This window comes from Rhinopithecus bieti, unplaced genomic scaffold (genome assembly GCF_001698545.2).
Source record: "Rhinopithecus bieti isolate Rb0 unplaced genomic scaffold, ASM169854v2 scaffold_14826, whole genome shotgun sequence".
In the NCBI taxonomy this organism is placed as follows: domain Eukaryota; kingdom Metazoa; phylum Chordata; class Mammalia; order Primates; family Cercopithecidae; genus Rhinopithecus; species Rhinopithecus bieti.
Genome location: NW_016808328.1, coordinates 1,960,643 through 1,974,246, shown reverse-complemented (window position 1 = coordinate 1,974,246; position 13,604 = coordinate 1,960,643). Strand labels below are relative to the sequence as shown.

Here is a 13,604-nt window from a genome sequence, read left to right as displayed (position 1 = left end):
CTGGGGGTGGGGGCAGGGGTCTATAATCCTAGCTCTTCAGGGGGCTGAGGCAGGAGAATTGCTTGAACCTGGGAGGTGGAGGGTGCAGTGAGCCCAGATCGCGTCACTGCACTCCAGCCTGGGCGACGGAGTGAGACTCCTCTCAAAAAACAAAAACAAAATCTACTGGATGCCAATTTATTGAATGCCTTTAACTGTATCAGTTAAATCAGTAAATCAGCTTTGGTTGTGGGGATGCCTTGATTTGTAGCGTTTGTCAGCTTCCATGGGACAAAATGCTATGGTCAATGGGACAAAATTCCATGGCCAATTTCGAGCTGCTAATGTGATATAACTGAACGCAGAGTTGGGAAGACCTACAATCACCAGCTCCCTTGAGCTGGTAGGAGCTAGGCTCAAGCATGCTACTGCCTCTGAGTCCAACGGATTCAAAAAGGAACATCTGGTTCCTCCTCCCAAGTAGTGCTAATCTGGTAGGGTAGCCAAGCATTTACATAGGATTGCAAGAGAGGGAAGGAAGTACTAAAGTGAAGGTAGATAAGGTGCAGGGGAAAGCAGCAGGGTATGGTGGTTAACTGTTTGGGGTCTGGTGGGTCATGAAGAAGCTAGTACTTTAACCAGTCTTGAAAGATAGGAGTTCCCGGGGTGGGTGGTGGCACATTCCAGACAAGTAAAACAGCAGGGCCAGGCGCAGTGGCTCACACATGTAATCCCAGCACTCTGGGAAGCCGAGGCGGGCGGATCACCTGAGGTCAGGAATTTGAGACCAACCTGACCAACATGGCGAAACTTCGTCTCTACTAAAAATAGAAAAATTAGCCAGGCATGGTTACATGGTTACATGGTTACATGGTTACATGGTTACAGGTGCATGCCTGTAGTCCCAACTACTTGGGAGGCTGAGGCAGGAGAATCTCTTGAACCTGGGAGGTGGAGGTTGCAGTGAGCTGAGATCGTGCCATTGCACTCCAGCCTAGGTGACAGCCAGTCTCCATCTCAAAAGAAAAACAAAACAAAACAAAACAAACAAACAACAAAACCCCAAAAAACAGCAGGCACAAAAGATCAGAGGACAAGAATAGCACGTTTGGGTAAAAGTATTTGGGGTAGGTTCAAGTCGAGGGCGGGAGATGTGGCTGGAGGTCAGATTGTGAAAGGAAGGTCTTGTGTGCCAGCTGAGAAATAGAGAACAGAAAAATCTATCCAGCCACACGCCAATCCATTTACTTCTCTGCCCTGCCTCATTAGAATGAGGCAACATCAGAGACACAGATAATAGGTACAATACTGTAGAAAATAAGGTAGAAAACGAGGGAAATGAGAGTCAGAGACCACAATTCGATCCCTATTTGTTGAGCCCTGTGATGTACCAGACACTGTTGTCAGTGCTGGGTGGACTGTGAATGCTGGTTCTCGGGGCACTGACAGGATGGTATGTCCACTCAGCAGTGCTCATGGGTGTCTCAGAGCCTACTCCACTCTTTGCTATGTCTGGGTAGGGAAGAAAAGAGAAGAAGGAAGAATGAGGGAGTCAGAGGAACAAGGAAAGAGGCATAAAAAGGGAGTCAGGGAAGGGAATGCTGAGAGAGACACCGTCCGCATGGGTCCTGATGGGAGCTTCCCAGCACAGCAGGCAGCCCAAGCCCAAGCTAAGATTTTTCCTTCTTTTTTTTCTTTCTTTTCTTTTTTTTGAGACAGAGTCTCACTCTGTCGCCCAGGCTGGGAGTGCAGTGGCAGGATCTCAGCTTACTGCAACCTCTGCCTCCTGGGTTCAAGCGATTCTCCTGCCTCAGCCTCCCGAGTAGCTGAGACTACAGGTGTGTGCCACCACACCTGGTTAATTTTTGTATTTTTAGTAGAGACAGGGTTTTGCCATCTTCATCTCCTGAGCTTAGGAGTTCTGCCCAACTCGGCCTACCAAAGTGCTGGGATTACAAGCATGAGCCACCTCACCCGGCCTGTTGAAATCCTAACCCCCAGGTAAGGGTTATTAGGGGGGTCTTTGGGAGATGATTAGCTCTCAAGGGCAGAGCCCTGGTGCAGGGGATTAGTGCCCCTCTAATAGGAGCCTGAGAAGGACCCCTCCACCATGTGAGGTTACAGTGAGAAGATGGCTGTCTATGAGGAAGCAGGCCCTCACTAGACACTGAATCTGCTGGTGCCCTGATCTTGGACTGTCCAATCTCTAGAGATGTGAGAACTAGGCCAGGCACGGTGGCTCACGCCTATAATCCCAGCACTTTGGGAAGCTGAGGCGGGTGGATCACCTGAGGTCAGGAGTTCGAGACCAGCCTGGCCAACATGGTGAAACCCCATTTCTACTAAAAATACAAAAATTAGCCGGGTGTGGTGGCTAATCCCAGCTAACTTTTGTATTTAAAGTAGTAGTAATCCCAGCTACTCGGGAGGCTGAGGCGGGAGAATTGCTTGAACCTGGGAGGCGGAGCCTGCAGTGAGCCCAGATTGTGCCACTACACTCCAGCCTGGGCAAAAGAGTGAGACTCCATCTCAAAAAAAAAAAAAAACCACACACACACACACACACACACACACACAAAACAAGCAAACAAACAAACAAAAGAAATGTGAGGAATAAATGCCTGTTGTTTATAAACCACCCAGGCGATGGTATTTCGTTATAGCAGTCTGAACTGACGAAAGCACACTGTAAAGCCAAGTTGCAATTTATAACTCCAGGCATATGCTGCTATTTACCCAAGAAGATCAGATCTTTAAATTAGGCAGAAAGATAACCCTGGTCTACCTGTGCCAAGTTCCCCATCTTATCCTAATGCCAAGGCTCTTTGCCGTTTGTCTTGGGTATTTAAGGAAAGCAGTGAACCCTCTCCTCAGAAGAATGTACATACACACACTACATAACACAGACACACCCTTCCACATGCCACACATACACACACCACACATGCCACACATGCTAATCACACACCACACACATACTTCACATGACACATCATACATACACTCCACACATCATACACAATACACACGCCACACGTCATGTACACACACTCCACACATCATACACAAAACACACACACTTCACACATCATACACAATACACACATACTCCACATATCATACACACCACACACACTCCACACATCATACACACACACTCCACACATCATACACAAAACACACACACTCCACACATACACAGCCCCCACACTCCACACGTCATATACACCAGTGGGCCCCAACCTTTTTGGCACCAGGGACTGGTTTCTTGGAAGACAGTTTTTCCATAGACGGGGTGGGGGATGGTTTCAGGATGATTCAAGTGCATTACATTTATTGTGCACTTTATTTCTATTATTATTACATTGTGATATAGATAATGAAATAACTATCCAACTCACCATAATGCAGAATCAGTGGGAGCCCTGAGGTCCCTTGTTTTCCTGCAACTAGATGATCCCCACTTGGGGTGCTGGGAGACAGTGACAGATCATCAGGCATTAGATTCTCATGAGGAGCGTGCAACCTAGATCCCTCGCATGCACAGTTCACAATAGGGTTCATGCTCCTATGAGAATCTAATGCCGCCTGATCTGACAGGAGGCGGAGCTCAGGTGAAAATGCGAGTGATGCGGAGAGGCTGTAAATACAGATGAAGCTTCGCTCACTTGTCCACTGCTCACCTCCTGTTGTGTGGCCTGGTTCCCAACAGGTACCAGCTGGTGGCCCGAGGGTTGGGGATCCCTAATATGTACCATACGCAGATGCTCCATACATACATACACATACATACCACACACACTCCACATATACACACCACACATGCACTCCACATATACACACCACACACGTACCCCACATATACACACCACACACACACCCCACATATACACACCACACACGTGCCCCACATATACCCCTACACACCTCACACATCATATGTACCACACGGACATGCACTCCACACGTACAGCCCCGACACACTCCACACAATCTAGCTCTGGGGCCAGACAGCTTGCCTCCTGGCCTCAGTTGTTTCTAGCTGTGTGCATGGGCAAATCCGTTCACTCCTCTGAGCCTCAGGATCCTCATCTGTAGAATGGGGATAATACACCTTGCTATCTCAGTTGGTGTGAACATAAACTTGGCCAATTCGCTGAACATGCTTAGCACAGCACTTAGAACCTATTAGCTGTGTTCAGGATTCTGCTAGTCCAGAGCCCGGTGGGGAGGCTGAGATGAGGCTGGTTAGAAAAGCTCCCTGGCTCATTGCTGCTGAGTCATGAGCCACTGACCCTCTGCACTAGGCAGGGCTGGGGGGACCTGGCTTCCTGCCCCACCATGCAGACGCTCTGCTCTCACCTCTGCTGTCATCTTGGCTATGAGCCCTGCAGAGATGGCCCCACTGAGCACATTCCGCCGCAGGCCGGGGTTCCTGGGGTCCTTGAGGTTGCTAATACGACTGCGCACGCGGTTCCGGTACTTCATGTCTGTGCTCTTGAGCTCTTGGTAGATATGTGACACAGTCAAGGGCCGGCCAGCCACTCGTGGAGGGGCACGGAAGGGTACAGGCCTGGCCCTGATGCCTGAGGAGCTCCAGGACCCTCTCTTCCTCTCCCTGGATTTCTACAGGGGTTGGGCCCCTCTTTTGTGACCTCTGACTCCCCAAGTGGGGATCTGTCTTGGGCATTTGTGGTCAGCCAAGTATCAGAGACAGAAAACAGTCTCTGGGGTAAGATCAGATCATAGCAAGCACTATAGTGTCAGGGACACCAGGACCCTGGGTTTGTCTGAGCCTCTTGTGTGACCTCAGGTGAGTCACACAACCTCTACATGCCTGAGTTTCCTTATTTATAAAATACAAGGATTCTGTGAACTAAGTCACACAATGCAGTAGTGTGGTGTCTGGGATATATCAAATGCTCAACATATATGGGCTGCTAAGATGATGACAAGGATGCAGAGAACTTCTAGTTTAGAAGGGCCCCTGGAGGTTGTGAGTCCTGCTGTCAGAGGAAAAGATTAAGAGCCACATGTTTAAGGTTCTAAGAAGCCTTATTGCAAAAAAGAAACCACTGAGCTTTGTTTAATCTGGCGTTCCCAATACATTTGATTATAGAGTCCCCTTCCCCTCCATCCTTTCCGCTACAAGACCTGTTACCATCCCATGGAACCCACGCTGGGAATTGCTGGTCAGAGTTACTTCTCCCATTAATAGATGAGGCAGCTGAGGCTTAGAAAGGGTGCAGGCCCTTGCTCAAGGCCATGGGGCAAATTCCTGGCAGAGACAGGGCTGGAAGCCAGACCCCTCCTGACGGTAACACTCTCTCCACTCACCCGGCAGGAAGTCACCCCTGGCCACCAACCACAGTGAGTTTCTGTCCAAACACTGCATCCTAGGCAGGCTTCCGAGCCTCCCACTCCCTCCACCCTCTGGAGGAGCTCGGGGAACACAGCCTCATTTTCTTGGTCTCCTGAGCCAAGGAAGATCAGGAAGACAAAGCTGTTGCTGGGAATAACCGTATACAAGAAAGCGACTGCAGGGAATGTGGAAAAATGAAAACAGATGACTTGCTAGAAGTGGTGGGAGGGGAGGTGGTATTCTTTCTTTATTCTGTTATTGTTTTAATATTGTTTGTACAATAAAAGTGTGAAAAGCAAAGAATATGCCACAATGCATGTGAAAGCCAAAAAATGTGTTTTAAAATGTGCCACTTGGGATTCCTCGGTTGTACTGCTATGTGGAGCCCCTGCTGGCGATATTTCACCAGTCTCTGACTCCATCTCCATGCCCCAAGGTCAAGGTCACAGGAGGGGATGAGGTGGAGAGCAGACCAGGGGGCACCGGCCCCTCAGAGGAACTTTTGGCTGCATTGTTAGCACAGGGCCACTCCAAAGAGCACAGATCTATTTTAGGACACAGAGCCGTCAAGCCCCCAAATGTACCCTCCCCCTGACCTCCAGCTAGCTAAGAACAAAGAGCTAAAGGATTTGATGCAGCTTTGATTTCCTCTCCTTTAGAACAGGGACATTCAGGCCGGGCGCGGTGGCTCACATCTGTAATCCCAGCACTTTGTGAGGCTGAGGAGGGCGGATCACCTGAGGTCAGAAGTTCGAGACCAGCCTGGGCAACATGGTGAAACCCCATCTCTACTAAAAATGCAACAAAATTAGCCAAGTGTGGTGGTGGGCACCTGTAATCCCAGCTACTTGGGAGGCTGAGGCAGAAGAACCACTTGAACCCAGAAGGCAGAGGTTGCAGTGAGCAGAGATCATGCCACTACACTCCAGTCTGGGCAACAGAGCTTGACTCCACCTCAAAAAAAAAAAAAAAAAAAAAAGGAACAAAAAAAGTGGATGGAAGAAAGGCTGGGAGTGGAACTTTGTACTGGACCATCTGCTGTTGTTTCAATCTGGGCTTAAAGGTGGAAAGGACTGGGCTTAAAGGTGGAAAGGAACTGCTTGGAGGGATGACTGACTGTTCAGGAGAAAATAAAGATGAAACTTGTGATAGTTCTGATACCTTGTGTTCTGCCTTCCTGAATTAATAGGAAATGATGAAAATGTACTTTTTGAGGTGCTGAATGGCTCCAGACTTGTTGAGGTATTGCTGATTAATCATTAAATGAGGGTAGAGAGAAACCACCAGAAAATGAGTTAGAGGGAATTAGGGTAGGAGATGGAAATGCAAATTTGTCGTCTGCAGATCGGCCCGACCCTCCCCAACAGACCCTGCTGAACTCCGCAGGTAGAACCCAGGAGCCCCCAAAAGGGTCGCTCACACCTTGGTGTGACACTTAGACTTCCTGTCCCCTGATTGCCTCCCCGCTCCAACACCACGCAAACCTTTGTCTCTAGTAAAAGAAGCTCCATGTTTTCATTCAATGGGGGCCAAGTGAGGAGGGATTTCTTTTTTTCTCCCAAGCCAAACATCTTTTGGTGCAAGAGATCTATTAATATATTCCAGTGGTGGTCACCTCTCCTGTCTACACAAGGCCCCTTTCAGGTGATAAGTTGGGGAGCAGGGGGCACATCGAAAGGGTTCAGTAGATGGAATCCAAAGGCAAAGTCTCCAGTCCCGCTTTGACACTGAGCAGTTCTGAGCCTCAGACTCCTCTTCCGTAAAATGGGAACCGTCCCTACCTCACAGAGAATGCTGTGAGAGCTAACAGAGGTAGGAATTGTCAATTGGCCATTGCAGTGCTTGATATATATTTGGGAGTAAAAAAATGGGGCAGGGGGTGCTGGGCGTGGTGGCTCACGCCAGTAATCCCAGCACTTTGGGAGGCAAAGCACGGGTGCATCACCTGAGGTCAGGAGTCCGAGACCAGCCTGACCAACATCATGAAACCCCATCTCTACTAAAAATACAAAATTAGCCAGGCATGATGGTGCATGCCTGTAATTCCAGCTACTTGAGAGGCTGAGGCAGGAGAATTGCTTGAACCCAGAAGTTGTAGGTTGCAGTGAGGCGAGATTGCGCCATTGCACTCCAGCCTGGGCAACAAGAGCGAAACACCATCTCAACAACAACAAAAAAAGGGGAGCTGTTAACATCAGAGGATGGGAGAAGGGAAAAGGCTGAGCATGAGAAATGCTGACCTCTCGGGCTAGTCTGTTCCTGGAGGTAACGACTTGACCAACTGAGGCACGCGATTACACAGCCTAGCTGGCACAGCCGCTGAGCCTCCAGGTTCCAGGGTCACACTTTCTGGGTTCAGATCCCATCTCTGCTACTACTATTAGCTGGGAAATGATTTGACCTCTCTGAGTCTCAGTGACTTCACCCATGAAACTGGATAAATCAGGGAACCTACCCTGTGGGGTTGTTATCAACACTAAATGAAGTACTGCTCATTTTCAAGTTTTGCTGGCAGGTATAAAATAATAATAAATGTTAGATAGAATTAAGAGCTCTGGTTCAGGGGCAGAGCAGGGGCTGTTCCCGGAGCCCTTCCTCTCCTTCCTCATTCTCCCAGTTCACTTGCACCTCAGAGGGGTGCTGCTAGACGGTCCAGACACCCACAGCCATGGCACAGTTCAAGGATATGATCTTCGATTTCTGATGCCATCTTGTCACAATTGACTCCATAGTCCTTGTAATCATCTAAAAGAGATTCGAGAAATACAGGTATCAGCCAGACACAACATAGGCAGTGAAGCCTGCTTGTACGAGGAACTACAGTGTTCCTGTACCATCCCCAGGGGTGCTGAGAAAGACTGAATCTCATCTGCCCTTGGCGAGATTGGGAAAAGGAACCCCTTCCCTCCCTCATCCCTAGCCCAGGCTCTCTCACCGTCCGCCTTCAGGGCTGCTGACAGCATCTCCACACACTTGTCCCGGACAGAGTCCCCTGTGAGATAGCAGGGGGCCAGGAGACAGATGGAGGAGGCAAACGTGGGGGTCAAGGGGCTGCTAGGTGTTCTGGGGCTCTCCGCTTTTGATTTGCTGCTGTTTGATCTGAGGATGACAATCAGTAACAGACATTTGACATTAAGAGAGTAAAGCATTTATTGAGCAGCATTCTAGATGTCTTGATGGATGATCTCCTATAATCCTCATAACCCGATGAGGTAGGTACTATTTTAGGCATTTGACATGGATCATCTCATTTAATCCTCGTGACAACCCCATGAGGTTGATACTATTCTTATCCCCATTTGAGAGACGCATTTTAAAGTGCATGGTAGAGAAAGATGTATCTAAAGGTGCACTTGGCTCAGGTCACACATTGACGAACCAGTAGAAACAGAATTCAAACCCAGGCAGTTGGCTCTTAACCAGCCACTGTGCTTTCCTCATTGTAGAACAGTGTAACGCCACCAATAATTATATGCAATTGATTATGCACTCTGCTAGCTGCTATCTATGCTCTCCTAAATGTATGAACTGTTTATTCACTCATTCACTAAATATTTATTAGACATTTATTCTCCAGCCACTTGCCAAGAACAAGGGATAATGCAGATAAGTCAGCAAAGCTCCTTCCCTCAAGGGGCTTACAGTCTAGTGAATAGTGACTATCTACCACCATTTAAAAGGGCTGGCTTTACTGGATGCCAGAACTGTGCCAGGCACTTTACAAGAATTTTCCAATTTAATCTTCATACCCGTCCCAGGAGGTAGATACTCTCATCATCCCCATTTAAAGATGAGGAAATAAACCCAGAGAGCTACACCACTGAGATTTGCCTAAGGCTATACACCACCATGATTTGAACCCACATCTGTCTAATTCCAACACCTATGCTCTTTTTATTAATTTATTTTATTTTTTGAGATAGGATCTCTCTCTGTCACCTAGGCTGGAGTGCAGGGGTGCAATCATGGCTCACTATAACCTTGACCTCCTGGACTCAGACAATCCTCCCACCTCAACCTCCAAGGAGCTGGGACCACAGAAGCACACCATCATACCTGGCAAATTTTTACATTTTTTTGCGGAGATGGGATCTCATCATGTTACTCAGGCTGATCTAAAACTCCTGGGCTCAAGCAATCCACCTGCCTTGGCCTTCCAAAGTGCTGGGATTACAGGTGTGAGCCACCACACCCAGTCAACACCTATGCTATAATCTATGATGTACTATCCAAGAATGATCTCATTCTGGTTTTGTTTAAAGTGTATATATATATGTGTGTGCCTGTGTGTGTGTGTGTATATATGCATATATGGACAGACATTTAGAAGGCTAACTATGTGGCTCAAGCTGTCATAACAAAATATCAGACTGGGTGGCTTCGCTAACAGAATTTATTTCTCATGGTTCTGAAGGCTGGGAAGCCCAAGATCAAGTTGCTGGCCAATTTGCTTTCTGGTGAGGGCTCTCTCTTTGCTTGCGAATGGCAATCTTCTCATTGTATTCACATGGTGGCTCTTCTCATAGGGACAGTAATCCTATTGGATCAGGGCTCCACCCTTGCAACCTCATTTAACCTTAATGAAGGCCCTATCCCCAAATACAGTCACAATGGGGTTTGGGATTTCAACATATGAATTTTAGGGGGTCACAAACATTCAGCCCCTAACACCATGTTAATAGCAATTATCTCTCTGAGGTGGAATGATAGATTTTCTTCGTTTGTTTATACCTATTTGCTAAATCTTCTATAAAGAACATATCTACTTTTGTGATGTGAGAAACACTTTTTTTTTTTTTTTTTTTTTGAGAGGGAGTCTCACTCTGTCATCCAGGCTGGAGTAGAGTGACACAATCTTGGCTCACTGTAACCTCCACTTCCTGGATTTGAGCGAATCTCCTGCCTCAGCCTCCCTAGTAGCTGGGATTACAGGCATGCTCCACCACGCCCAGCTAATTTTTGTATTTTTAGTAGAGATGGGGTTTCGCCATGTTGGCCAGGCTGGTCTTGAACCCCTGACCTCAGGTGATCTACCCTCCTTGGCCTCCCAAAGTGCTGGGGTTACAGGCATGAGCTACGGTGCCCAGCCAAAAAATGCATTTGTGCCAGAAATGCATGGAAGTGTGGAAGACCAAGGTTTGCATGGGCAATGTCAAAGGGCTCATTGTAGCTGGAGTGTGAGGGCGAGGGAGCTTATAAGAAGAAGAGGGAGTTGGAGAGAAAAGATCTAACCAGACTCTTGGGTTTGTTAAGGATGGTAAAACAAAAGCCACCATTTACCACAGGTCTGCTCTTTATTCTTCTTGATAACCCTAAAAGTCACAAACTACTGGGCCCATTTTACAGATGATGGAACGGAGCCTTGAAGAAGTGAGGTGTGTCAATCATAGCTCACTGCAATCTTGAACTCCTGGGCTCAAATGATCCTCTCGCCTCAGCCTCCCAAGTAACTAGGACTGACTCCGGGCAGATGCTGCCACACCAGGCCAATTTTTTTTTTTTTTTTTCTGTAGAAATGGGGTTCTCAATATGTTGCTCAGGCTGGACTCAAACTCCTGGCCTCAAATGATCCACTCGCCTTGGCCTCCCAATGTGCTGGGATTACAGGCATGAGCCACTGTGCCTGGCATGACTTTGTGATAGTTGCACAACTCCCTCCCTCCAGAGATGTTTTTGTACTATTCTTAGGGTAGGAGCCAGGAAGTCAGGAAGTCTTTGTCTTCATTCCTCTGCTCTTCTCACCTCCTTTTTCAATAACCCATCAGAATCTGCCAGCCAGCCCCTATATTTCTGCTCAGAAAAAAGTGGATTCATCAGAGTTGAAAAAATTAAGGTCCCCTCCTGGAGTGAAATTAAGACCCACTCGAGGGTCTTACCAAACTGAGCCCTTGTGGAAGTGCCCAGAGAGCTGCTGCATTTCCTCACTCCAGGAGGCACCATTCACATTATTAGCTTGATACCTCCTGTAATTGCACAGTGCACAGCCTGGGCAGCTGCACCAGGCAGCCTTGGGACCTGGATCCACAGCTGCTTCTCATGTTCACTTTCAGGCTGTAGACATGCTACTTCCTTTCAGGAAGAAGAGGATTCTGGACTTCTGACAAAGTCTTTCAGGCCCAGGGAGTTGTGTCTGAGAGTGAGGCTGACTGAGTAGCCCAGGCTTCTCAGGATCAACAACCTGGAGTTACCAGAGAATCCCATCTAACATCTAGCTGGGCACAGCTCAGTGTGGACTCTGCTGATGACCTCCCTGTCCCCCACCTCTTGCTGTTTGGCCTGACCTTGGATCCCCTCTTTCACTCCAGACCCCTGGACCTTTGGGATTTTTGCTTTCTCTAGAGACTTGAGGTTCCTCAAAGGTGTCTCCGTGCATACCGGTGAGGTGGGCCGGGGATGCAAAGCTCTGTTCTTATAAGGTTTACATTCTGAATTTCTAAAAATTTTGTCCAAAGGGATTCATTTCCTAGCTTTTATTTATTTATTTATTTTTAATGCAGTTTTGAAACTTACTGTCCTAGATTAATCTAGCCTTGAATCTACCCGACCCTGCCTGACAACTGGGTTGCCTGGCAGCACGGTGGAGGGACGAGGAAGCTGAGATCCAAGCAGATTTTTCCTGGAGTCAGACTGCAGCAGGAGGTTTGTGTGAGGAAAGGCTGGACAGGGTGTGAACTAGTGGGGCTGTCGGCAACCAAAATGGATGTTCCTGCCCCAAGCCTGGTCCTGGTCACTGGGTTCCCGCCTGAACAGTCACAACAGCCCCAAACTGGTTTCCCTGTGTCCTCTTCCCCCACTACAATCCATTTGCCAAAGGGCAGCCAGAGGGACTTTTCAAAAATCCACAAATGATCAAGTCACTCCCCTGCTTCTAACCCTCCAACACAGGGTTCTCACCCCCTGGGGCCACGGACCAGTACCGGTCTGTGGCCTGTTAGGAATCGGGCCACGCAGCAGGAAGTGGGCCTATTGTGAACTGTGCACATGAGGGATCTAGGTTACATACTCCTTATGAGAATCTAATGCCTGATGATCAGAGGTGGAACAGTTTCATCTTGAAACCATCCCCCACAAGCCCTGGTCCCTGGAAAAACTGTCTTCTATGAAACCAGTCCCTGGTGCCAAAAAGGTTGGGGACTGGTGGTGTAACAGCTTCCAATTATTTTTAGCATAAAGTAAAACTCCTGGCCAGGTACAGTGGCTCATGCTTAAAGTCCCAGCACTTTGGGACATCGAGGTGGGAGAATCACTTGTGGTCAGGAGTTCGAGACCAGCCTGGCCAACATGGCCAAACCCTGTCTGTACTAAACATAGAAAAATTAGCTGGGTATGGTGGTGCACGCCTGTAATCCCAGTTACTCAAAAGGCTGAGGCACAAGAATCGCTTGAAGCCGGGAGGCTGAGGCTGTAGTGAGCCGAGATCACGCCATTGCGCATCAGTCTGAGCGACACAGCGAGACTGTGTCTCCAAAAAAACAAACAAAAGGCCGGGCGCGGTGGCTCAAGCCTGTAATCCCAGCACGTTGGGAGGCCGAGACGGGCGGATCACGAGGTCAGGAGATCGAGACCATCCTGGCTAACAGGGGGAAACCCCGTCTCTATAAAAAATAAAAAAAAAAAAAAAAAAAACTAGCCAGGCGAGACGGTGGGCGCCTGTAGTCCCAGCTACTTGGAAGGCTGAGGCAGGAGAATGGCGTAAACCCGGGAGGCAGAGCTTGCAGTGAACTGAGATCTGGCCACTGCACTCCAGCCTGGGCAACAGAGCGAGACTCCGTCTCAAAAAAAAAAACAAACAAAAAGAAAACACAAAAACTCACCACAGCCTCCCAGCCACTGCACTTCCTGCCCCTACCCGCTTTTTGATGTAATCTCATGCCATGCTCTTCTCACGGTTTACGGAAGGCCCCCACAGCACTGCTTCTTTCTGTTCCTTAAACATACCCGTCCTCCCACTGCCGGGCCTTTGCACAGGCTGGTCTTCCTTCCTGGAATGCTCTTCCTTCTCCAGGTCTCAGCTGGCATGAGGGAGGCCTTCCCTCACCACCTCAGCCAAGGCTGACAGTCCCCATCCTGTAACTCCCTAGCACATCACCTGATTTCTATCTTTTACAGCACTTATCCAAGTGTATGATTGACTTGTTCATATGTTTATAAACATCGTCTGCCTCCATCTCCAGATTACAGGCTCCAGAGTATTGGGACCCCATCACAGGTTCACCGCTGCATTCCAGCTCCTGTAACAGTGCTCTAGGTGGACACTTGATCC

General features: G+C 48.4%; 1 protein-coding gene across 1 annotated transcript in view; it reads right to left on the bottom strand.

Moving 5' to 3' along the window:
* Positions 1–13,604, bottom strand: part of TCEA3 (transcription elongation factor A3) — a 48,863-nt gene that overhangs the window by 11,109 nt on the left and 24,150 nt on the right. Inside the window, 3 exon segments of the mRNA XM_017886563.1 lie at positions 4,342–4,496; positions 8,030–8,086; positions 8,277–8,440. Coding sequence (XP_017742052.1) covers positions 4,342–4,496; positions 8,030–8,086; positions 8,277–8,440 — 376 coding nt within the window.